Source organism: Schistocerca americana, chromosome 5, assembly GCF_021461395.2.
Source record: "Schistocerca americana isolate TAMUIC-IGC-003095 chromosome 5, iqSchAmer2.1, whole genome shotgun sequence".
Classification (NCBI taxonomy): domain Eukaryota; kingdom Metazoa; phylum Arthropoda; class Insecta; order Orthoptera; family Acrididae; genus Schistocerca; species Schistocerca americana.
In genome coordinates this window covers 366348777-366375389 of record NC_060123.1, presented here as the reverse complement: position 1 = coordinate 366375389, position 26613 = coordinate 366348777, and the positions used below count along the sequence as shown (strand labels likewise).

General features: G+C 41.4%; 1 protein-coding gene across 1 annotated transcript in view; it reads right to left on the bottom strand.

The window, feature by feature from the left end:
* The window catches only part of LOC124615461 (ral guanine nucleotide dissociation stimulator-like 1), a 558067-nt gene extending 546051 nt beyond the window's left edge, over positions 1 to 12016 (bottom strand). Inside the window, exon 1 of the mRNA XM_047143368.1 lies at positions 11696 to 12016. Coding sequence (XP_046999324.1) covers positions 11696 to 11719 — 24 coding nt within the window. The 5' untranslated portion in view covers positions 11720 to 12016. The remainder of the gene's footprint in view (positions 1 to 11695) is intronic.
* Positions 12017 to 26613: the final 14597 nt, after the last annotated feature.

The following is a 26613-nucleotide window of genomic DNA, read 5'->3' as shown; positions in this document are numbered from 1 at the left end:
TGACTCTAAATAATGAAAAGTGTGACGTCATCCACTTGAGTACTAAAAGAAGTCCACTAAATTTCGGTTACACGATAAATCATACAAATCTAAAGACTAAACTCAACTAAACACTTAGGGATTAGAGATACGAATAATTTAAATAATAACGATCACACAGATAATGTGTGTATAGCAAACCAAATACTACAATTTATTGGCAGAACACTCATAAAATGCCTTAGGTTTACTAAAGAGACTGCTTACATTATGCTTGTCCGCACGCTTCTGGATGCGGTGCAGGATCTGTGTCAGATAGGATTGATGGAGACCATCGAAAAAGTTCAAAGAAGGGCAGCTTGTTTTGCATCATGGCGAAATGAGAGAGAGGGTGCGACGGATATGACAGGGTGGCAGTCATTAAAACAAAGACGCTTTTCGCAGCGGCTGGACATTCTCATGAAATTTCGATAACCAGTTCCTCCTAAGAGGGTGAAAATATTTTGTTAGCCCCGATACCTACATAGGGAGAAATTATAGTCGTAATAAAATAAGAGAAATCAGAGCTCGCACGGGGAGATTTAAGCTTTCGTTTTTCCTGTGCGCTGTTCGAGACAGGAACGATAGAGAAGTAGGTTAAAGGTGGTGAATCCTCTGCCAAACACGTAACTGTAAACTGCAGAGTAATTGCAGGTATTGTTTGTTATTGTGGTCTTCAGTCCTGAGACTGGTTTGATGCAGCTCTCCATGCTACTCTATCCTGTGCAAGCTTCTTCATCTCCCAGTACCTACTGCAGCCTACATCCTTCTGAATCTGCTTAGTGTACTCTCTTGGTCTCCCTCTGCGATTTTTAGCCTCCACGCTGCCCTCCAGTACTAAATTGGTGATCCCTTGATGCCTCAGAGCATGTCCTACCAACCGATCCCTTCTTCTAGTCAAGTTGTGCCACAAACTCCTTTTCTCCCCAATTCTATTCAATACCTCATTAGTTATGTGATCTACCCATCTAACCTTCAGCATTCTTCTGTAGCACCACATTTCGAAAGCTTCTATTCTCTTCTTGTCTAAACTATTTATCGTTCACGTTTCACTTCCATACATGGCTACACTCCATACAAATACTTTCAGAAACGACTTCCTAACAATTAAATCAATACTCGATGTTAACAAATTTCTCTTCTTCAGAAACGCTTTCCTTGCCATTACCATTGCAGGTGTAGATGTAGAAAATAGAACGTCACTGAAGCAGTGTATCAGTTTGTGCAGAATCCTAGTTAGATTTTCTGCTGCCTTCGTAATGTACTTGAAGCGAATACTGGGATGGTTCCTCTCAACCTAAATCTCCCTGTCCCTTAGCCCCTTTTCGTCCTCTTGAGCTAGCGGTCGGCCTCTAATGACGGCCCCTTTTCCTCGCATTAGTAGAGCGCTGCCGCAGAAGACGCACAGGCGGGCGTGTTGTGTCAGAGCGCGGTGAAGCTGCTGTTACGCCAATAAGTGAGATGCGCTACTCCCTACGGCAGTGTTTCTCCTGGCGACGCAAGCCGCGCGGATAATTGCCGACTGCGGCGTTTTCACGCCGCGGCCGACGCGACGCGCCGCTATAGAAAGTGCAGTGAGAAGAAAACCGCGTGTACGTGACGGCGGCGCGGCCGGGCTGCCGACCGGATACTGCTGCAGGATGTGGAACGCGCTGCCCGCAAGCCGAATAGCAATGGCTTCGCAGCAGACGCCATAGCATTCCCATGCTCGGCCGGGAAAACAACGGTAAAGTGGATAGCGCTGGCGTTGGCGTTTCAACTGAAGGTACTGCTCTTATCAGCTAATAATAATAATAATAATAATAATAATAATAATAACCCACTATCCAACATGCTAAATAATACAAATTTTACTGGAACATACCAACACAAAATCACACATTTGCTATACATGGATGATCTAAAACCACTGGCAGCAACAAATCAACAACTCAACCAATTACTAAAGATAAGAGAAGTAGTCAGCAGTGATATAAATATGGCTTTTGGAACAGACAAATGTAAGAAAAATAGCATAGCAAGAAGATTACTTGTTGGATAACCACAGCGAGTGCATAGAACCAAAGGAAAAAACAGATTCCTATAAATATCTAGGATACAGACAAAAAATAGGAATAGATAATACAAATATTAAAGAAGAACTAAAAGAAAAATATAGACAAAGACTAACAAAAATACTGAAAACAGAATTGACAGCAAGAAACAAGACAAAAGCTATAAATACTTATGCTATACCAATATTGACCTACACATTTGGAGTAGTGAAATGGAGTAACACAGATCTAGAAGCACTCAATACACTTACATGATCACAATGCCACAAATATGGAATACATCACATACATTCAGCAACAGAAAGATTCACATTAAGCAGAAAGGAAGGAGGAAGGGGATCTATCGACATAAAAAACCTACATTATGGACAGGTAGACAATTTAAGAAAATTCTTTATAGAACGAGCAGAAACTAGCAAAATACACAAAGCAATCACTCATATAAATACATCGGCTACATCACTGCAATTTCATAACCACTTCTACAACCCTTTAGATCACATAACATCAACAGATACGAAGAAAGTAAATTAGAAAAAGAAAACACTACATGGCAAGCACCCGTATCATCTAACACAGCCACACATCGATCAAGACGCATCCAACACATGGCTAAGAAAAGGAAATATATACAGTGAGCCGGAAGGATTCATGATTGCAATACAGGATCAAACAATAAACACCAGATATTACAGCAAGCATATTATTAAAGATCTCAATACCACAACAGATAAATGCAGACTTTGCAAACAACAAATAGAAACAGTAGATCACATCTCAAGCGGATGTACAAAACTAGCAAATACAGAATACCCCAGAAGACATGACAATGCAGCAAAAATAATACATCAACAACTTCCCATACAACATAAACTAATAAAACACGTTCCCACATACAAGTATGCACCACAAAATGTACTGGAGAATGATGAATACAAATTATACTGGAACAGAACCATTATAACAGATAAAACAACACCACATAACAAACCTGACATCACACTCACCAATAGAAAGAAGAAAATAACACAACTAATACAAATATCCATACCCAATACAACAAATATACAGAGGAAAAGAGGAGAAAAAATTGAAAAATACAACCAACTGCCTGAGGAAGTCAAAGACATATGGCACCAGGATAAAGTTGACATTGTACCAATTATACTGTCAACTACAGGAGTCATACCACACAATATCCACCAGTACATCAACGCAATACAGCTACATCCAAACGTATATATACAACTACAGAAATCTGTAATTATTGATACATGTTCACTTACCCGTAAGTTCCTAAATGCAATGTAACATCAACCGTACAGTTAAAAGGAAGTCACGCTTGATCAAGGTCCGCGTCACTTTCAATTTTTAACCAGACATAATGTCTGAGAAACGAAAGAAATAATAATAATAATAATAATAATAATAAAGAAACTTCTCAACTGCGAAAGACCTATAGAGGATATTCACTACCAGACGTTTACACCAAATCAAGACGCTAAACCACCAACCATCAACGAAATACACTCCTGGAAATGGAAAAAAGAACACATTGACACCGGTGTGTCAGACCCACCATACTTGCTCCGGACACTGCGAGACGGCTGTACAAGCAATGATCACACGCACGGCACAGCGGACACACCAGGAACCGCGGTGTTGGCCGTCGAATGGCGCTAGCTGCGCAGCATTTGTGCACCGCCGCCGTCAGTGTCAGCCAGTTTGCCGTGGCATACGGAGCTCCATCGCAGTCTTTAACACTGGTAGCATGCCGCGACAGCGTGGACGTGAACCGTATGTGCAGTTGACGGACTTTGAGCGAGGGCGTATAGTGGGCATGCGGGAGGCCGGGTGGACGTACCGCCGAATTGCTCAACACGTGGGGCGTGAGGTCTCCACAGTACATCGATGTTGTCGCCAGTGGTCGGCGGAAGGTGCACGTGCCCGTCGACCTGGGACCGGACCGCAGCGACGCACGGATGCAAGCCAAGACCGTAGGATCCTACGCAGTGCCGTAGGGGACCGCACCGCCACTTCCCAGCAAATTAGGGACACTGTTGCTCCTGGGGTATCGGCGAGGACCATTCGCAACCGTCTCCATGAAGCTGGGCTACGGTCCCGCACACCGTTAGGCCGTCTTCCGCTCACGCCCCAACATCGTGCAGCCCGCCTCCAGTGGTGTCGCGACAGGCGTGAATGGAGGGACGAATGGAGACGTGTCGTCTTCAGCGATGAGAGTCGCTTCTGCCTTGGTGCCAATGATGGTCGTATGCGTGTTTGGCGCCGTGCAGGTGAGCGCCACAATCAGGACTGCATACGACCGAGGCACACAGGGCCAACACCCGGCATCATGGTGTGGGGAGCGATCTCCTACACTGGCCGTACGCCACTGGTGATCGTCGAGGGGACACTGAATAGTGCACGGTACATCCAAACCGTCATCGAACCCATCGTTCTACCATTCCTAGACCGGCAAGGGAACTTGCTGTTCCAACAGGACAATGCACGTCCGCACGAACGCTGGTCCAACTGAGGCACCAGGTGGAAATGGCATGGCAAGCCGTTCCACAGGACTACATCCAGCATCTCTACGATCGTCTCCATGGGAGAATAGCAGCCTGCATTGCTGCGAAAGGTGGATATACACTGTACTAGTGCCGACATTGTGCATGCTCTGTTGCCTGTGTCTATGTGCCTGTGGTTCTGTCAGTGTGATCATGTGATGTATCTGACCCCAGGAATGTGTCAAAGTATCCCCTTCCTGGGACAATGAATTCACGGTGTTCTTATTTCAATTTCCAGGAGTGTAGTATAAATTATCAAGACACTGAAAAACAATAGAGCCCCAGGAGAAGATGGAATTATTGCAGAACTATGGAAACTAAATGATGAAAGATTAACAGGAAAATCCACAAAATCATATTAAACATTTGGGAAACAGAACAGATCCCTTCTGAATGGAAATGTGCACTCATCCACCCACTCCACAAAAAAGGGGACAAAACTGAACCAAATAACTACAGGGGTATCTCACTCGTGCCGGTCACATATAAAATCCTATCAAAAGTTCTCATGAATAGATTAGAAGAACAAGCTGACCCACAAATAGGAGACTACCAGGCTGGTTTTCGCAAGGGACGATCATGTATAGAACAGATCTGGAATTTGAAAATGATTCTCCAGATGAGAAACACCCGAAACACAGTGGTCACTTTTGTAGATTTTAAAAAGGTCTACGACTCAATAGACAGAGTAGCGCTCTGCAACACGATGGAAGAATTCAGCACTGACAGAAAGGTAAGAGCAATCATTCGGCAAACATTAACTGACACAGTCTCCAAGGTTAAATTTATGGGGGATATCTCTGAACCACTTGAAATCCAAACTGGAGTGCGACAGGGTGACGGACTTTCACCATTACTCTTTAGTATCATTCTTGAAAAAATTATCAGAACACAGGGAAAAGAAGTCGAAAGAATCCAAATTGGCATTAGAAAAGATAATAAATTCAATGTGAAGTGTTTAGCTTTCGCAGATGACCTTGCAATCTTCACAAATAATAGAAAAGAAGCCACTAATGCCATTGAGAAGTTACACGAAATTGCACAAAGAACTGGCCTGCAAATCTCGTATGAGAAAACCCAGTACATCGAAAGAGTGCCACAAGACAAATTGCCTATTGTGACAATCCATGGGAAAATCGTACAAGTACCACATTTTAAGTACTTGGGAGAAATCATACAGTCATCAGGTATCAACCTAAAGGCAATTGAGGAAAAAATAAAAAACTACAGAAAGCATATAAATTCACGTGGAACTATAACAAAAAGTCCATATCCATTAACGCAAAATTGAGGCACTACAACACTGTCGTACTTCCGGAGGCAATGTATGCATCTGAAACACAAATAGGTGGGCAAACTATAATCAGAGAAACCGAGAAACAAGAAAGGAAAATTCTCAGGAAAATTTTTGGCCCGACACAAGAGCAAGGAATCTGGAAGAAGAGACCAACATCAGAATTATATAAATAGACAAGATAACGGATACAATAAGGAAAAGAAGAATGCAGTTCTACGGACATATCCAAAGGATGAATGAAAACAGAATTTCAAAGCGAATTCTCAAAGTCATCAATTTAGGCAGGGGAAAAACAAAATGGATAAAAGAAGTTGAGAGGACCTCAGACAAGCACACATAACAGTAAACGATGCAGAAAATTGAATTGAATTCAGGATCATCATCAAAAAACGTAAATTTGACACCACAACACAGAAGAGACCAGCGGAGCGAAAGAAACAACACAATGAACACATGAAGAAAATTTGGGCTCAGAAAAAACAAACAATCATTATAAAGGAATTCAAGTTCAAACGCTCTCTTTAAGTGGGAATAATCGAAAATAATAATAGTAATAATTAATAATAATACACAGAAGAAAAAATCGCAACACAAAAAGAATAATGTAGAGTAATGAAATTTCAGAAATTCATATGTCTAGGTGACCTATTTAAGCGATTTAATATTAACATTGGAAGACCACAGATTGATGAAAGCGCGAGATAAGCCACTGCAAATGTGAAACGCTAAGCACGCAAACGTGCGTGCATTGTGTTGTACAGTTGCCGGATGTCAGTTTGTGGGATGGAGTCCTATGCCTGCTGCACTTGGTCAGTCAACACAGTGATGCTTAATGCTGGTTGTGGATGACGTTGGGGAGTTATACGATGACGTCTCATATGCGCTCGATTAGAGGAAGATCCGATAATTGAGCAGATGAAGGCGACATGTCGACACACTGACGTATGAAAGGTTACAACAGCGGTATGTGGGCGAGCGTTATCCTGTTGGAAAACATCCTCCTGGAATGCTGTTCATGAATGGCAGCACAGCAGATCGAATCAACAGACTGACAGCCAAATTTGCAATCAAGGTGGGTGGGGTAACCACGAGAGTGTTCCTGTTCTCGAAATCGCACCACAGGCCATAACTCCATGTGTACGCCCAGTGTGTCTAGCACGCAGACAGGTAGGTTGTAGGCTCTCAACTTGCCTCCTCCTAACCAACACAAGGCTATCACTGGTACCGAGGCAGATCCAGCTTTCATCAGAAAACACACAAGACCTGCAACCAGCCTTCCAATGAGCTCTCACTTGACACCATTGAAGTCTGAGATGGCGGTGGTGTGATGTCAGTGGAATGCACTCTACACAGCTTCTCACTCGGAGCTGTCCTTGAAGTAACCGATTCGTAACAGTTCGTTGTGTCAGTGTGGTGTCAACTGCTGTTCAAACTGCTGGTGCAGATGCAGTAAGATACGCCAGAGCCATTCGCCGAACACTCGATCTTCCCTCTCGGTACTGACACTCGACCGTCCGGAGGCTGGTCTTCTCGCTACCACCATTGCCAGTAATTATATACAGTGGCTACATTCCTGCCAAGTCTTTCTGCAGTATCGTAGAAGGGATATCCAGTTTCTCACATCCCTATTAACACGACCTCATTCAAACTCAGTGAGGTGTCGACAAAGGCGTTCTTGACTGTATTTAAAACAAACCTGACTCGCATCCTCATAGCGCCACTCTTATGAGACTGGCGCGAAATTTGAATAGGTATCGTCTTTCACGTTAAGAAATACGTCTACCAACTTACATTATATCGCACAACTCTTTCTTGGTGTTGCGCGACTTCTTCCCCACCAGTGTAATAATAGTAATGATGATGTCTTATGCAATTCTTTCAATTGGACGTCACATCGGCGACTTGCGTGTCCAGTGTGACTCAGAATTTTACTACGTTCTCCATAAATTTTAAGCGAATTCAGGAGACATGCAACGAGGAGCGTACTAGAAACTAAATTCGACGTAAGAACTGGTTACAACATTTAAAATGGTGCGCTAAATATGACACTTCGCACACAGCATTTTCCATCCAGCAGGGCGCAAGAACACACCCGCAGTAAACTGACCGATTTCTGTCACGGACTCTACAGATTCAGTGAAAATTATCACCACGTTATGGGCACAGCTCAAGTCTGAAAAACGTAAACCGTTAGCATTAATCCACGACTAGTTGTTTCGCAGTAATACGAGTAATGTCTTTTGTGTTGGTATAATACGTATGAACTTCCCAGAGTTAGAGCAAACCTGATACGACACTTATTGTCCTTCGCCGCACACATCCAAAATCCTCCAGAGTGGTCTGACAACTGAGCAACAATGTAGGACAGTTACTGCCAGCGTTTCTAAAGCAGTTTCGTTTGTAAACTATGTGTAGTTTCGTGGTACTAGTGAACCGAAGCATAGCACATTACCCAGCCATGGCCAGAACGTTGCAGCCATTCAGTTTCACTACCGTGCAGTGACAGTTCCACAGGTACTTGCATGACTTTAGTGTCCCCTGCTGCGATTCATTAATCTTACGTCCATGAAACTTCTACAGCTTCTGATGAAAATGAGAAAATTAAGAACCCTCAAGAAGATCCTGACCCTAAATACTTGCATACCTGAGACATATTGCAATACGTGAAGATTCTTAAGGCACTGGCACATCCGTAGTAGTGGAAGTGTGAGTAAGGCTTAGCTCTAGAGTTGAGAAATCAATCATCACAACCGTAAGGAGAAACGATGGAAGATTTAAAATTGTGTTCTCTTAAGTTAAAATTTAAACTGTCCGGCCATATAGGACACAATCAGAAGCAACTGCAAGCAGCTTCCATGAAATGGATGTCTTCTCACCCGAACGAATTCCTTTCCTCTTCGCATGATAACTAGAAATAATTCTAGGCTCTTTAAAGTCACATAAGAGTGAGAAATTATTATTTTCGAAGATGGTTTAAGCAGAAATTCAGCAGTATCAGGTAATGATTAGTTAAATTCGCTGAGTGTCTGCGTGTTTTAAACAGTACTGCCACTAGTGCAAATCAAACTCGGAAGATGACTTGCCTTACTGTCAATGTCACTCGTTCGTAGCAACATAATGTGTGTAGGAAGCATGAGTGCGTGACTGTTACGGACTTTGAACACGATTCCACGGTTAACTCCAAACGCAGAAGGAGGAGAGCCCAGAAGGATCTCCGTAACGGGATGCCGACGTCAAACAAGGAAATCGCTCCTGGATTCCTCCATGTGAAATTTGCTGACAGATTATCCGGCTGTAACCGGGAACTGGCTGAAGAAGACCCAGGCGGGCCATCCCATAGATAAATTCAAGCAGTAATTATTAACAGCAGATTCACTGTGAGTGTTCTCCCTCATTAGTTACGTGCCGCCGCCCCCCCCCCCCTCTCTCTCTCTCTCTCTCTCTCTCTCTCTACTGAGCGAGGTGGCGCAGTGGTTAAACACTGGACTCGCATTTGGGGGGACGACGGTTCAATCCCGCGTCCGGCCATCCTGATTTAGGTTTTCCGTGATTTCCCTAAATCGCTCCAGGCAAATGCCGGTTTCCTTGATCCGTCATTTTGTTATCAACTTGGTCAAGTTTTGGCGTAATACTCTCTTCTCTCCGGTTCTGTTCAACCCGACCATCCATCTAATCTCCAACATTCTTCTGTAGTGTTACATTCCAAAAGTTTGTTCTCCTCTCGTCTGTACTGCTTATCGTCCACATTTTAGTTTCTGGATTATAAAAAGGCAGCTGAAAGCTATCGCTTGGTATATCACCAGATCAACGCAACTAAATTGCCAATTTTGTTTGGAAAAGTGCTATTTGTTGATCTCTATTGTACCGCGAGAAAAGGAACGAGCTCATAATACGGTTCACAAATAAATCAAATGAAAACTACCCTTTTTTCTTCGATATTTGCAAAAGTTTCCCTTCACAGTTATGAAATGCAATCTTAACGATAATCTACACGAAGCCACCAGTGTAATAGGAACCTCTACAGATTAATCCTATTCCATACGCAATAGGTCGCTATATCTACAAGTACAACGAGACTGGTATTTACATCGTGGCTAAATGACATGTATTTATATAATGTAGAAAAAACAGTTTTTTCAACATCAAATACACGAAAAGCTAACCGTGGCGTAAACACTTTATATATTCACCTTTATTCTGATCTGTAATTAATCAGTTACAACGAAAACTTTTTTTCTCCGTATCACGGAAAGACGCTAACATTGTCACATTCGTGTAAATGACACTATTTTAATGAATAGTATTTAAATACATTGATGAGGCCCTTACTATTAATGAGCAGGGAATGTGGAAGGTGACGGTCAAGGCCTATTGTTGAGAACCATCCCGACACGCGACCGACATGATTTTAATAAAAAAGAAAAATAAAGGGAAACCATTTTAGCATGGCTGGACCATGCAACAGTCCTGTGGCTTCATTAGAAGAACTTTCTTCCAGTATCTTCCATATTAGTTTAGTTACAATAATATAAATTATATTTAAATCTAACTGCCGAAAATAGGGATTTGCCAGCAGGATAGGTGTCAACATTTAGCTGAAAATACGCTTTTGTTATGGGCCATCATCAATGCTTTCGGAAGCTGCTAAAATTAATAATTGTACAAAGGCAGAGGAACAACCCTTTCTTAATAATTGAGAAGAGTATGTACGTACAGTTCCTTTGCCTTACTTCCATTAAGTGACTACGTCTTCTAACCAAGTTAATATCAGTTAGACATTTCTCACAAGAGGGAAAAATGCACATGCAATATCGGTATGTAACACACATATTTTGCCGTACGACAGAGCAATGTTTTGTTCAGCAGCTGTTAGTAAGTATTGAACTATACCTGTAGAACAGAACTGTTCCAAAACAATCTTCTAGTAATCCCGCGCTTCTGTTACTAAATAATACTCTGCACAAAGTAGTAAGTCTTTCTTACCTTAGAGATGTATTGTATTGTATTGTATTGTAAATTGCAGATTGGCGAGCAGAAAGGTGGAATGGGAATTTAGAAGACGGTAAATAATCAAGATAAGAGTCAAACTTTTGCCCTACTGTTTGGTCGATTAAACTAATAGTAGACCATTAATCCTGTCCTTTTCCTGTCATGAGCTTAAATGTTTAACAAATTCTTTTCGTTTCGAATTCCGGAAACAAAAAAACCATTTAAAGACAAATTTATGTATACTTTAATATTTCTTTGCTGACCAGTGTACATTCCCTGTTGTTGCCTTGTTTCCAACGCATATGCGCAGGCGTAGGGAGTTGATGGTTAGAAGTGAGAAGGCCCGAGCGCTGGGTTTTTGCCCAGGACGCGCCTGGCAGTGGCGTGGGACCGGCCGGTAGCACGTCAGCGCCTCGGGTACCGCTATCCCAGGCGCAGGCGGCTGGCCGCGCCTCCGAGGGGCCAAGGCCCTGGCAAGGCACTGCTCGCTTCGGTTTCTCGTCATTTAATTCCAGCACATGACACGCATCTCCATTCGCCACAAATAAATCAAGAAGACTAAATAATGACGCCAAGGTATGCATAAAATCCCAAGCAAGTCGATGACAGGGATGACACTGTTCAACTGTCAAACTGACAGCGAGCTACTCGTCATGCTGTTCAGCGATCGGCTCCCTGAGACGTAGCGCACACAAACATGAGAGCACTGAGGCGTCACATAAACTCACTCATAACACGAATAAATAATCCTGTGTACATCATCCACTTACCAGGCTATCCGCATCTGGGTTCATTCTTCTTCAGTCCACATTGTCCCCGGATCCAAAAGCCAATAAAGTCTTCCAGGCGTAGGATTTCACACATTCCAGAACATTGCTGCACACTGATATCCTTTCGAAACTCTTTAATTAGCACTACAGCACTTCTTCACTCATTCTTTTCTCCTCCACTGTGTGAGATAAACAGCATTCGAATACTGAACTCATTGTATAATGTGGTAACCGATGCTAACTTTCACCGGAGAAGAACAGTGACTGCAGACGAAAGGTGCGCATCTTTTCGTCTAAGAAGACCAGAAGCGACTGAATGCGGCCGGTGCCTGTATGCCATTCACTGCATAACAACACTTCAACAGGTTCCGAGTACTACCTGCCAAGCTTTCTTGTTTCCGTGTGACGTGATTCGTACAAGCTCTGCGGTGCTGTGCGCGCCATCTGTGAATGGAATTCTGAACCATGAGAGGACGTTCGCTTAGCTGGTAGCTGTGAGATGGCGGTGGCTCTCTGCGAGTCTAAGCAGTTGTCAGTTGTTATTTGCAAGATGACAATTGACGGATGGGGAAAGGACAAATCACTCTGTACAACAGCTTGATGTCGTTTTCATGTGCTAATATCTTGCCTTGCTGAATGTTATTGTTTAAGATGATTTTAGTGCTCAGTTCGTAACGTGAAGTTTTGCTTTTACAGATGTGCTTTAGATGGAACACGAGTTGGTCAACCATAGACGCCCAAGAACGTACATGTTTCGGGAATATGTGCAGAAAGAAATTCGAGCAAAGTGAAAAACATAATGGGTTGAAAAAATCGCATATTGCCCACTTAATCCTCTCCCAAAGTATTTGTTCAGCATCTTTCCTGTAAACGTCTTTAAACCAGTAAATGTCGAGCTAAAGTTGCGTAAGATCTCTTGACCGATTCCACACCCACAAGGGAAATTTCATTTGGGATCTCTGGAAAGTACTGTTAGCATATCTGTTTTTATTCTTGTTTCCTGACTATATAGATGTAGTGGGAGATAGCAATTTACAGAAGAGAAAGATATTGTGGAAAACTTTTTGTGTGTACACTTAAAAAAGAAAGTTATGATGACAAACTACTGTATCGTCGCGTGGGGCCTAGGTAACGTTTGTAGCCGAATGGTTTTGCAGTGGTGAAGCGACAACGAATGACAGGAAAATCGTATTTTATATATGAACTGCTCATTGTGCAATTCATTAACATCCGTGATTAAAATCGCTAATTTTCCGCATTAGTTTAATATTTTCAAGTTTATAAATGTTTGAAGAAATTAATAACAAATATCTTGCCAGCCCAAAATCACTTATTCCTGTGGGAGTCAGGTACTGTGTTGGATTTAGTGACGCCAGTTGATTGTCGTCTCTGAGCTTCATCACAATATAAATGATGTCATTTTTTTCGTGGCATAGTATTATGTTTTTAATCAATCTCTAAATGACACCACATTGTACACCAACCATGCCTCCTTTTGAGCGGCCACTACTCTCTACTTGTAAACATCCTGTTTCCTATAAGTTCTGGGGATTGGGGAAATTTGTGCCATTTTGTGCTGGCAGACTCACAGACGTATTAAGATGATGTATAGAAGGAGCTGATTGGTTTTTTTAATACTCTGTGGCATCTACAGTAGCTCCCTGTTTGTATTCGGAGGTTTGTGTGCTTGTGTTGAGAGATTTCCATATTGAGAGGGGTCATGTGTAATTGCTCTACTATTCAGTGCCACATAAAGTTAAAGTAATTCCATAACACTAGAATGTCTCAAAAAGTAGAAGAAATTCACACAATATGAAAGAAAAGTAATGTGATGTGAAGGCAGCATTTCTCCATAAGATGCCTGCCAATGAAACTCCACAACACTGTTTCTCCTAGGGTTATTGGGTCCAGTAAAGAAAAACAAGGCCTACAATCATGAACAAAGTTTTACATCAGCAGTAATCAGTGTTATAAATCTATATTCTGGGGTCTGGTACAGCCAGACTTACTACAGACCTATGTCCATGATAAAAGATTATTTGAAAAATAATCTTGAAAAGAATTCAACACACTCTGTATTAGCAAAAGTTCTCAAAAGAGGAGACATTTAAAGTTGTAATTGCTATAAATGAAGAGAACTTTGGAACAGTGAAGATTATGGGAAAGCAAGGCTACAAATCAAGTGCATTTGTGGAAACTGCTCAAAAAATCATTTATGATGGAATCATCTCCACTGTGGATAAGGCAATTAGCGAATGGCTCAAAGGAACTTAACAAGACGGGAGACTTCAGAAGAAAGTTGCGGAAAACAAAGATGTCACGAAATATTGATACGAGTCAAACAAAAGTCAGGAAAACAAAATGCATACCATGTCACATTTTCAATGGTTGTTTCCATACAGTTTTCAGGTTATCTTCCTCACTTTCTCCAATACTTTTGAATATACCAACTTAACATTTTAAAAATAGCTGAAGCAAAGCATTAGAAGCAATTCTTTGGTTTCCCGGATGGTAGGAATAAGTCTCAGAAATTTTTTAAACACTGTAATATGCAGAAACTGCTACAGTAAAAGAGCAGATGAAACAAGAATTATTGTTAAAACCTCATTCAGTGAGTTAAAGAATACTGTATATTTTTGTAAAACCAACAAAAATAGTGCCAAAGCTTGATTGCACTAGTTTCTGCAATAACCATGAGTACAAACAAAATTTAGGAAATTTACAAGTTGTATAAGTTAACATTCAGTATAAAAAATATGAAAACTGAAATAATATAAGCAAAATGCCATTAAAACACAAGGCAATTTCTAACTACTATCTCTAAGAATATAGAATTTTTATCCAGTTAAAGTAAAGCAAAATAATATGGCATGATGGGCTGGGTGTCCTCACTTAGAGGAATGTTCAGCTGCCTGTTTGCAAGTTTTTTTAACTGTACACCACTTCTGGGACTTGCACACCTTTAACTTACAGCAATCATCCTACTAGGGAAAGGGGTCCTGTAGGTTAGTGTGGAATCTGAATCAAGTGTCATTCCTGGGACATCTTTACATCATTGAGAGGTGAAGACTTGCATAAAGGCAGATTGAAAAACTTCTGTGGCCATCCCAGGTTTTGATCCTGACTAGGATTCAGTAGAAATTACTTTACAATTTTGTGCACATATCCTTTAAAGGGAAGCCCAGTGATCCACAGTGCATAGTGGCTAGGTATGTAGCAGACATGGAATTTCACTTCATTTTCTAAGCTTTTCAGAATATGTGGAGAATTCAAACTAGTACTAATTCTTTACTTACTGGTCTTGTAATTTCATAGTATGCCTTCTTTTGAGAAAAGTGATCTTTTCCGTACTGATACAGAGACGCAATGTGACTATCCACCAGCATGTATTTGAATGAAATTTGCACCTTACTGTTCTACAAATGAATATCTATTGCACCAAATTCTATGAAAGAAAGAGTGACATATTAACAATAATGGACATTTCTGGGTGGAATAGTACATAAAATAAGAGAAAGGTAACCATTCATGTATAGTGACTGATGTGTGGAGCATAGAAATGTATAAAAGTAAACAGTATTCACACTAGCTTTCAAACTGTTTTCTGTTATGTGTTTCTATACTCCACATAGAGCTGTACCAGTGTGATCCTGTGCTGCACAGTAACAGGACCATCACAGCTGCTGCCCCCCCCCCCCTCCCCCCTTTTTCTGCTTCACTGCTCCATGAAACAATCTTTCTGCAATTTCTCTCTGCAGATTTAGCAAATTTTATAATTTTGTAAGTAGGTTTAATAAAAAATGAATATTATAGAAAAGTGGTATATTAACTGTTCTGATATAAAGCTACAAACTAAATGTATTGTAGTAGTAAATAAATTACAAGTTCCTTGAAGTTTTCTTGGAAGATTGAATAATTCATACATTCCAGATGCATTACTAAAAAATAATGGAAAATTACAAGTTGTGTAAACTTTCTAAAAAAATGAGAAGTTAAACAGAATCTGCAGTTTATTTTTTGTGGCATCTACTTGGACTGTACATTTGTTTTAGAATTATGTATAATAAAGATCAAATTTTATTTGTTTCCCATAAATTATTAGTAGTGCATGTATAACTAATTAAAAATACAAGAAATGTGTATAATTAATTGCTGAGAAAATGTAACTTTCCAGGAACTGTGTTTTCACTATAATTTTACATTGCATTTCCTTGCTTTAAGATATGTAAACTCATTGGTTATGTCAGTTAAGCCAAGTATCCCTCCATACCAATAGTCCCCATGTGCATTGTCTGTCTGCTGTTGAACATTATCTCAACCAGTGCCCACAATCTACCAAATCTGTGATATCCTCCCTACTCACCTTAATCAACTTTATACTTACAAACAGCCACTTCACCTTTGAGGGGTAGACATACAAATAGATCAGGGGTGTGGCCATGGGAATCAGGATAGTTCCTTCCTATGCCAGCCTTTCCATGGGGCTCCATAAGCCTTCAGCTCCTGCTTTGGTTTGGTTCAGATTCATTGATTACATCTTTGCCACATGGACTCGTGGTGAGACTGACCTGTTGAAATTTTTGGAATCTCTAAATATGTTCTCCCACTTTAATTTTACATGGTCCTGTAATCAATCTCATGCCACCTTCCTTGATGTTGACCTCATCATCACTGTGGGTCAGCCACACACTACTGTTCACATTAAACTTCAAATAAGTGACACTACTTACATTTTGTCAATTGTCATCCTTTCCATGTTAAGCATTCCCTCGCATACAGCCTTGGCACTCTAGTCATATATTTTTGTTCAGATGTAGAGTCTTTACAGCAGTACACCATCATTGTCACCTCAGCCGTCACTGGACATAATTATCCCTCCAGCCAAGCTCAAAGCAAATTTCCCATGCCATCACATCCAGTCCTGGTATTGGAGATGCCTCTAAAAAACAGCTTTGGAGTACACTTCTTGTCACTCAGTACTATCCTGGCCATGAATGTATTAATCAACTACTTTGACAAGGTCATGACTTCCTAGAATCATGTACTAAAATGAAGTTCATTCTGCCCCACATTAGTCCAACCACACCTAGAAAAACTATTTGTCATCCTCCCAATCTCGGCAATATCCTTGCCCGACCCTATGCTCCTTCTGCACGCATTTCCTTATCCCATGGCTCCTAGCCTTGTGACTGTCCCTGCTGTAAGACTTGCCCTATGCACCCTCCACCATCACTTATACAAGCCCTGCAACTGGCAACAAATATACTACCAAAAGAAGAGCCATTTGTGAACCAACACATGCTGTGTACCAGGTGTTATGTAAACACAATTCAGCCTTCTACATGTGTGTGACTATCACCAAGTTATCAGTTATGATTAACCACAGGTGTACACTGGCAACACACAATATCCTGTTGCATAGCATGCTCTACACCGTAACGTAGCCTCGGTGCCTGTTTCACCACACTTGCCAACTGGCTTCTCACTCACCAGTTTCTCAGAACTCTGCAGATGGGAACTGGCCTAAATTTAAGTTAACTTCTGGGCCTCAGCATTTCTTTTTGGTAACATTTCCTTTTCTTCACTTCCTTTTATTTTACTATATCTTTCTTTTTCCAATCTATGTGTTCCCTCCCCCCCCCCCCCTCCTGTCTACCATATGTAATGCACTTAGCTTTCCACTTTTAATGACTCTTACACAATGTTTCTTAAATAATCTCTCTCTCTTGGGTATTGCCCTATTGTCCACCTTGAAGCTCTCAGGGTTTCGAATCTCATCTGGCGCAGATACCAACAATCCTATTATATTTTCGGACACTGGTTATTTTCATTGGTATATCAAGTATAGCAGCTGTATTGTATTCTATTGATATGATATCTCCATCTATACACTGCAAACCACCGTGAGGTGCAGGGCAGAGGGCATGTCCCATTGTACTAGTTATTAGGGTTTCTTCCTGTTCCATTCACGTATGGAGCACAGGAAGAATGATTGATTGAATGCATGCATGTGTGCAGTAATTATTCTAATCTTTTTCTCACAGTCCCTATGAGAGTGACGTGGGAGTTGTAGCTAAATTTGACAGTCTACTAATGCCCATACAGAATCTTGAGTAGTTTATCATCTTAAATTTGCTTAAACTGAGTTTACAAGTTGTTGCCGTCACTGGTATTGTCAAAAATATACTCAAAACTATTCTATTGTATGGAAAAACATTGCCTAACTATACTTTTGAAAAACCTTTCAAAATATCCAAATAGGAAACTATGTCAATGATCTTCATCAGCTTTCACCTAGAACTTGAAAGCAGCTACTTCATTAACTAGCTCTGCTCTGTCAATATCCCTGTTACATTTGGCATCAAAATCAGCTGGACATTCTTCAGGATAAGATGCTGAGCTTTCATTTAAGGTGTTTCCTGGCAGGAAATTTAAGTCAGATGGAATGGTGATTGAGATATATGAGACCAGCCTTGCATTTCATTTATTATTGTATCAAATAATTTCAAGCACCCTAGCTGGTACAGTCTCACCACAGTCCTCATATAGAAACATCCAGCAAGAACTGGAAACATTGAGTCAAACACCATATCTGATTCAATATCCATTCACCAGTTTTAGAGTTCCTGCAATACTGTTGCAATGTAGCTGCAAAAATTCCACTGCTAAATATGAGTATGTTGTGCAAGCAGCAACTGTACCACGAAAACAATGATGGTGGCAGACCTCTGTTCGTAATAGTTGTTTCCTTGAATGAAATATTGTGATAACAGCAGGTGTTTACAGTTGCAAGCTGAGGGAAAGGCTTCACATGTACACAGTAGATAATAACACAAGGGGTTGAAGATTTTATTTCCCAGCCAGTTTTTGCCTGTGCCTACATGCTTGGCAGAGGCATATCTTGCCATGGCCTCGGTACGACTCTGGCTCCAAAAATCAGTCTGCCATAGTTGAATGGTAGCCTTTTTTTAATTTTATATATTGAGTGCTGTATTACCTTTTTTAATCATATATTTTCAAGACAAATTGTTTGATCTGTGAAGAAATGTTTGAGCAGATTTCAGCAGTATAATAATAAGCTTGTCCCGCTTTCAGAAACAGTTTGTACTAATCCCTCCTCCCTCAAAATACATGGTGGTTATAGTTATACTTTTGATACTGAGCCAGTATAGATGGAAAACTATTTTGTAGGTACCCAACTTTATAGGAATGATTTTCAAACTGTGCATTGCAGGATTTGTTTCGCTAGTAGTTCTAATGTCATGACTTACTATTAGGCGCTTGCACTGGTACAGCGATATAGGGCAGAACAACAAGCATCTGTGTGCATTGCAGACAGTCAACATGGTGAGCGGGACTTTACTCGTAGGGCTGTTTTATCACAACACCAATAATGCTGCTGCTGTTTGTGAATGTTGATGCATTAAAGGAATAAGGAGTGGTCCTCTTTGTGCATAGAAGTTAAAGAACATAATGCAGATGTTTGAATTAACTGGCAATTTGAAAGTTGCTCCTGGGAGAAGTCGACAGCCAATTGAGCCACCTATTGTTGAAGAAGCTACTGTTGTCATGGCTGAGAATGGTGGATGCAATGTGCAAATATCAAGCAGTGTACAAACTGTGTCATGACAGTTGAACATTCTAGGTTCCACCATAGTTTTTGGGCAGCAATCTTTAGTGTGGCTCCAGGTTGGCAGTGCAGATGGTCATCAAATAGAGCAATGTTTGGTATCCTGGAATGTGAACATTGTACGCAATTAACAAATGTTACCCTCTCATGTGGGAATCAAAATGTTTCCTTCAATGGTTTGTCTGTTATTTCTCTTCTGTACATCTTTACAAATGTTTTCAGACAGTTTCATTGTCCTACAAAAACTCACTTTACGTGGGGGCCTTCTTAAATACCAAAAGTTTAATTATAACCACCCTGTAAATATTAGAAACTTGCCAGGCTACCTTTGGATCAAGGCAGGATTCAGAAAAACAATAAATAAAAAAACGCCACACAAAAAAATTAAATATGACCAGTATAAGGAAAAATGGAGAAATACTTTTGTGTTAGAAATAGTGTTACTGCTTATTAAGAAAAGTTCTGAAATAACTGAGGGGAGTGCACATTAAGTCTAGAAATGATGAGCAGTACTGACAATAAAATTAAATGACTATGGTAAATATAATAAGAGGAAATCACTCACAGATGATTTATTGTTTATTATTATTTAGTGTTTGATGATCTTGGACATTTATAAATAAATACACAGTTCTGATAGACTAACATTCACAAACAAAAAATATGCACAATCAAGATATGCAAAAGATTAAAAAAATGAAGATCAGTATTCACATTTTCTGGCTACTCAATTGCCTTACAACCAATCTGATGTAGTTCTTTCAGGGATTCGGCAAAATCACACACTGACAGCCCAGTGCGATATGTAGCATCATTTACTCAACATCACTGCAGTCAAGCTTTCAAGACTCTCACCATTCCCTGGTGTGGAGTGAAACATAGTTCTTCCTTTTCCATATTGGATGTCATTGAGTGTATACCATGTAGCCAGATAACCACTCCAATTTCCAGCAACCACAGGATCAAAATTGCTGGATACAGGGCTTGTGGTGATTCTCTAGGCTGCTTGACAAGATTTTGTTTGGGTTGTTAAACCTTATTGGATTATGTAGTATGTGGAGAAAAAATTATTCCTCGGCAATGTACTCCTTATGGGCGGGCAGTGGAGTGTTACTGCTTACCATTGAGAGCCACTGAACAGTCATAGCCAGAAATACATCAAATACAATGTGTACAGGTTTTGATAGTTGAAATTACACTATATGGATGTGCTGACTGGTTAGCTACACGGCTACACAATCATCATCATATCAATAAACCAGAGCCATTGCTGTCATACTCAGGTTTGTGTTGACTCCCCATGAAATTCCAGTTAGCCTTCATGATACATTATTCCAGCTTTGGAACACAAACAATATTATGAAAAGGATAGATTGCTATTCACCATATAGAGATGTTGAGTTACAGACAGGCACAACAAAAGGACTGCTATACATTTTAAATTTTGGTCAAATCAGTTTTTCTGAAGTAGAAAACACATACAAGCACAACCTACCCATGAATGACCTCTATCTCTGGTTGCTGAAGGGAGAAGCAACTGTGGATGGTGGGGGCAAGGAGGCGGCGGGTGTAGGGAGGGGTGGGGGTTGGGGGGGGAAAGCAAGATAGGGGTGGGGGAAAGTGTAGTGCTGCACGTGAGAGCATGCAGAGACATGGTAGGGGCAGAGCAGTGCTGCTAGATGGGGTTGGGAGCTTTGAGGGAAGGAGGGGGGGGGGGGGGGGCGTGAGGTGGGAAAGGAGAGAAGGCAAAAAAGGCTCGTGAGTGCATAGGTGGAATAGAAGGCTGTGTAGTGCTGGAGTGGGAACAGGGAAGAGGTTGGCTAGGTGAATGATGGGGACTAGCGAAGGCCAGTGGGGTTACAGAAACATAGGATATGTTCCAGGGTGAGTTCCAACCTGTGCAGTTCAGAAATGCTAGTGTTGGTGGGAAGCATCCTGATGGTGCAAGCCGTGAATCAGTGCTACCCAATATCCTTCCCAGTCCTCCCATAGTGGTGTTCTTCCACTCACGAAAATCCTTGTTCGTCCCTGCCCAATGTCTGCTTCCAATTCCATGCCTCATGGCTCCTATCCCTGCAATAGACCAAGATGCAAGACATGCCCCTTCCATCCTCCCACCACCACCTACTCCAGCCTGATTATGGGCATCTCCTAACCCGTCAAAGGCAGGGCTACCTGGGAAGCAGTCATGTGATCTAAAAACTAAGCTGCAACCATTGTGCTGCTTTCTACATGAGCATGGAAGCCAATAAGTTGCCAGTGCGCATGAGAGGCCAGTGACAAACTGTGGTCACGAGGCTGCTTGTCCAATCATTTGCTGAACATACTGCCCAACGCAACATGCTTCGCACGAGTGACTGCTTAACAGCCTGTGCCATCTAGATCCCTCTTACCAGCACCAGCTTTTCTGAACTGTATATATGGTAACTCTTGATGCAATATGTCCTACATTCCCATAACCTGCCTGGTCTCAAACTTCGCTAGTCCTTGTTCTTTATCTATCCATCCCCTTTCCTGCTCCCACTCCAGCACTACACAGCCTTCTATTCCGCCAATGTACCCACTGGTCTTTTTCATCTCCTCTGCTTCTCTCCTTTCCCGCCTCCCCCTACCACTTGGAAGCCCTATCCTGCTCTCACAAGCAGCACTACACCTGGCCGCACCCTGTCCCTGCCATCCCTCACTCTTACCCTACCTGCCCCAGCTGCCACCTAACCCCACCACCCACAGATCACGTCTCCCATCATGTGCAGTTGCTGCATGCAGTCCAGCCTCAGCAGCCATAGACAAGAGATAGTGGCACATGTGTATGAGTTGTCTACTTTAGAAGAAGGACTTTTGCTGAAGCTCAAATACCAGTCTTTTCATTGTGCCTGTCTGCAGCTTAGCATCTCTTCTATATGGTGAATAGGAATCTGTCCTTTTCATAATATTGTTGTTATTCCATCTTGGGTTTTGCATTATTGCAATTTTTTTCAATTTTGGAATTTTTTATGAAGCTGATGTTGGTAAACAAGTAATGTTTCTGGAAGGATTTTATTTGCAAGAATAATTTCTAGAGTATTGTTTGTCGACTCCCTGTAATTTCTAACATTTGCACTAGACCTTTGTAAGGTAAATGTTTCCACACACAACTGCCAAACAGTCATAGACATAGTTGCAACAATCAGTCAAGAATCAAAAATGGCAGCAGAAGAGACAACAATATTATTATATTTGAACTTTTCCATCAAAACATACAGAGCTTGTAAAATTAGAAATCTCATACCACTATATTTCTACAGATAAGCTACGCATATCAGAATATTGTTGGAAGTCATATAAATTGAACACATGCACATAGTGGGATACAAGATTGTATCAATTTGTATCGATTTACCTTAGGCATAACATGAGAAAAAGGGAAGTGGCTTAGAACACTCATAGAGGAATAGTGTCACAGTCTGTACACCTCAATGAGTGTTGCATTGAACAATTTGTGGGACTGATAGCATCACTGGCCTCGCAAACAATTCTCCGTCTTATCTCTGACAGTTGATGGCAACAGTTAGGTTCACTCTGTGACTCAAGTGCATTATGTCGTGTATCCTTATGTGTATTGAGTTTCTATAAAATAAAGTGTGTTGTGTCCTCCATACCACTGTGTTACGTCTCATTTGCTATCACTATATACTGGAGTTCCACATTGGTCAGCCCCAATTACTGTGTCATGCCATATCTTCTCACTTCTTACCAAGCCAGTTACCATGCAAAGACAATTCAACCATTATCACACTCCACCGCTATGTATTTCATGTGAACTGACAGTAATTTTCCTGCAGCTTTGTTTTATGTCCCATGCTATGACATAGAACATTCGTGTGCAATGCATCAAACTGTGTTCAATCATGAGACATTGACACAGCTGTGTAGCATACCGACTGCCTGGTGCATCATGGTGTTCCGCTGTCCATTGGTGCGCAAGAGATGGCTCATTTGTGTGTGGAATATATAGTCATAATGTCTGGCACTCCACAACATAGCATCAAACAGTCTTCAAGCGTGACAGTGCGTGCAGTGCCAGACAGAGGCACACTATCCATCTAATTTGACAGTGTGCTCTTATCAATGCTACTGTTTTGGCTGCGCCATATTTGGATAATAAACATATTCATGAAAGTGCCTTTCAACCAGTTGAACAGTCCTCGGACATTATTTTTCCACCCTACTATTTCGTATTGTAATACCTCCAGCCGAGGCCACCTTTGCCAACTCATAGCGCCAGTGGCTGAGAAGGAGGAGGAGGAGGGAGCCAGACACCCTGAGGTGAGCACCCAGCCATTCTGCAAGCACACAGCAGGAAGCTGGGCAGACGCTCTTGCCTCACTCGAGAAGGGACATGTTGCGAAGAGCCTCGCCAACAATGAGAAGCTTGCCGGGAACTGATGGAAATCTGCAGCCGTTAGGATGAAATGTCAAGAATGAATGCGCAAGAGCATTTGAGATGTTATGGCCTGGCAGCAGTCATTTTACCTGCTTTAGAAAGCAGAAATGTGCCAACAATTTCAGGAACAGAGAGAGGAGCATACACGAAGCACTGAGAACTCGCACAGGGAGGCTTGTGAAAAAAGTCAGCGTTCTTAAGAAGATGCTTTTCTCGACAGTAAGTCCTTACTGTGGTGGAAAGTATCTTCTTAAGAATGCTGACTTCCTTATAAATCATGGACGCCAGCAGACTCTGAGACGAAGTGCAAACATGAGTCTGTCCAGGCCTCATGCAGAGAGAGTGATCACAAAGAAGTGTTGTGTAGCTGCTCTCACAACAGCCTTGGAATGCAGAAAAACATATAAGAATGTGAAATCGTGAGAAAGATCCCAGTTCCCAAAGCACACACCAGCCCATGCCAGATAGGAAATATCCATCCTATGTGGAGAGGCGTGGCCATGAAACGGCGATCTATCATTGGACTGCATCCAAAATTTTGTCCACCAATGAAAACACTGAAAGGAAAGAAATTTCGAAGATGAGTTGAGCTGAGAGATGGATGAGGAGCAAAATGGGTGGTCGGCGAGACAGTGCAGTAACAAGAGGACCTGAGGTTTCTTCCATCAATCGCCAGTATCCCCCTTCCGACGCTGTGATATCACAACTTCGACCAAGTGTATGCAGAGAGAGCGATTACAAAGAAGTGTTGTGTAGCTGCTCTCTCAACAGCCTCGGAATGCAGAAAAACATCATAAGAATGTGAAATCGTGAGAAAGATCCCAGTTCCCAAAGTACACACCAGCCCATGCCAGATAGGAAATTTCCATCCTGTGTGGAGAGGCATGGCCATGAAACGGCGATCTGTCATTGGACTGCATTCCAAATTTTGTCCACCAATGAAAACACAGAAAGGAAGGAAATTTCGAAAAGGAGTTGAGCTGAGAGATGGATAAGGAGCAAAATGGGTGGTCAGCGAGACAGTGCAGTAACAAGAGGACCTGAGGTCTCTTCCATCCATCGCCAGTATCCGCCTTCCGACGCTCTGATATCACAGCTTCGGCCAAGTGTATAGGTACATGAGGAAAAGCCCCAACAAGCTACGACAAAAGTTTAAAACCAATTATAATTATCATCAGCGCGGCCGCTGTAAGCGCCGGAAAAAATGTAGTTTGCTACGCCGGAAGGCGAATGACAAGTGATAAAAACTCTGTCTTTAGTTGTCGTGGCGAGAAGACGTATTTCTTGTGATACAATGTGTTGTTTGAATAATAATCCTATGAAAATATGACGTCTGAGAGTTCGTTTTTGTGCAAAACCACGAAAGTTTTCTTCCGCGCAGTATCCCATTGTCATGTCAACATAGCTGCCTGCATCGGAAGAGGAAGTCCGATTGAGAATTAATATTGTACACACGGTCAAGAAAGAGAAAAACTTATGACAGAAGAAGGTGAAAATTTAGCTGATGTAATTTCAAAAGCTGAAGCTGGTACTTTAGACAAAACAAGTACCGCAGCGGAAAAAGTAATGAAGGAATGTAGATTAATCAATGATGTAGTTAAAAAAGTTATTCAGCAAAAGGAAAATGACATTACCGACAAAGTGAACCTCAATTTGCAAGGTACAGAGCACAGGATACGCAACTACTTACGCGAAAATGTTAAGAGAGGCACAAACTGTACCCATAAACAAAGAGCCAGCGACAGCAAACCAAAGTAATGTATGCACAGAGATCATTGCAAATACAACAAACAATGCCAGTAGTAATGACAGAATGCATAGTGTATGTTTACAGGGCATAACACCAGAACCAGTACCTATGAGAAATGTAAATAATTATGACAGCTATGTAAACACAGCGCACAATGCAAACAGCTTGTCCACTATATTTGCTGACGAAGGACTATTAAGACACCGTCAATTTCTAATATTTACGAGTGAACGTAAGAAGATGAATCCTGTTGTATTTACTAGTGCTTTTCGCCATGTGTTTCCTAGAAATTGGACGGAAGCTCAAAAGATCAGCTTTGTTATTGGGTACACGCAAGGCGATGTACTTTTGTGGGCGACCGAGGTAGCTGAGCGTTGTGCCACATATATACAATTTGAACGGGCGTTTCTTGACAAATAGTGGTCAGAAGCCGTACAGGAGAGACTTAGGCGAGAGGTTTTTAACCCCGCTCCCTTTTTAATAGCAAATATGGTAGCTTGAAACGGTATTTTGAGAAGTATCTCAATAAAACACGTTATTGGACGAATCCTATTTCTCATGTTGATGTTTTAAAAAATTTAAAAAGTCGTTTGCCATCACACATTCGTGAAAAATTAATTACTACACCTGAGCACGACACAGAATATTTTCTATCCATTTTAGATTCAATCGATCTAATATATGAGGAGAAAGTAATAACAAATAGAGCGTCAGACAGCCAAACATCACAACAACATAAATCGAATGGTCAAAACAAAAAGCCAGACTCGAACATACAGCAAGTCTGGTACGCGCAAACGCAAGGATACATTAACCGTGGAAATGGATACGGGAATGGAAATGGCAGGAACAAGAGATTTAAACAAAACTTTTCGTATAATAGGAACGATTACCATCCACAAGCTAATTTCAATCCCTCCCCTTAAAACTATGCACCACATGTAGGTAAGTCAGCCGTACCAAAGGCCAGCGCGCGGCAACAATAATAAGCCACACGCTGTACCGCAGCCAAATTTTGCGCAGCAAAATCACAATAAGCCAATTTCCACAACAGCCATATGAACACACGAGAAGGCATGTCGCGAACTGGAAATGATACACACTGGGGAAACAAT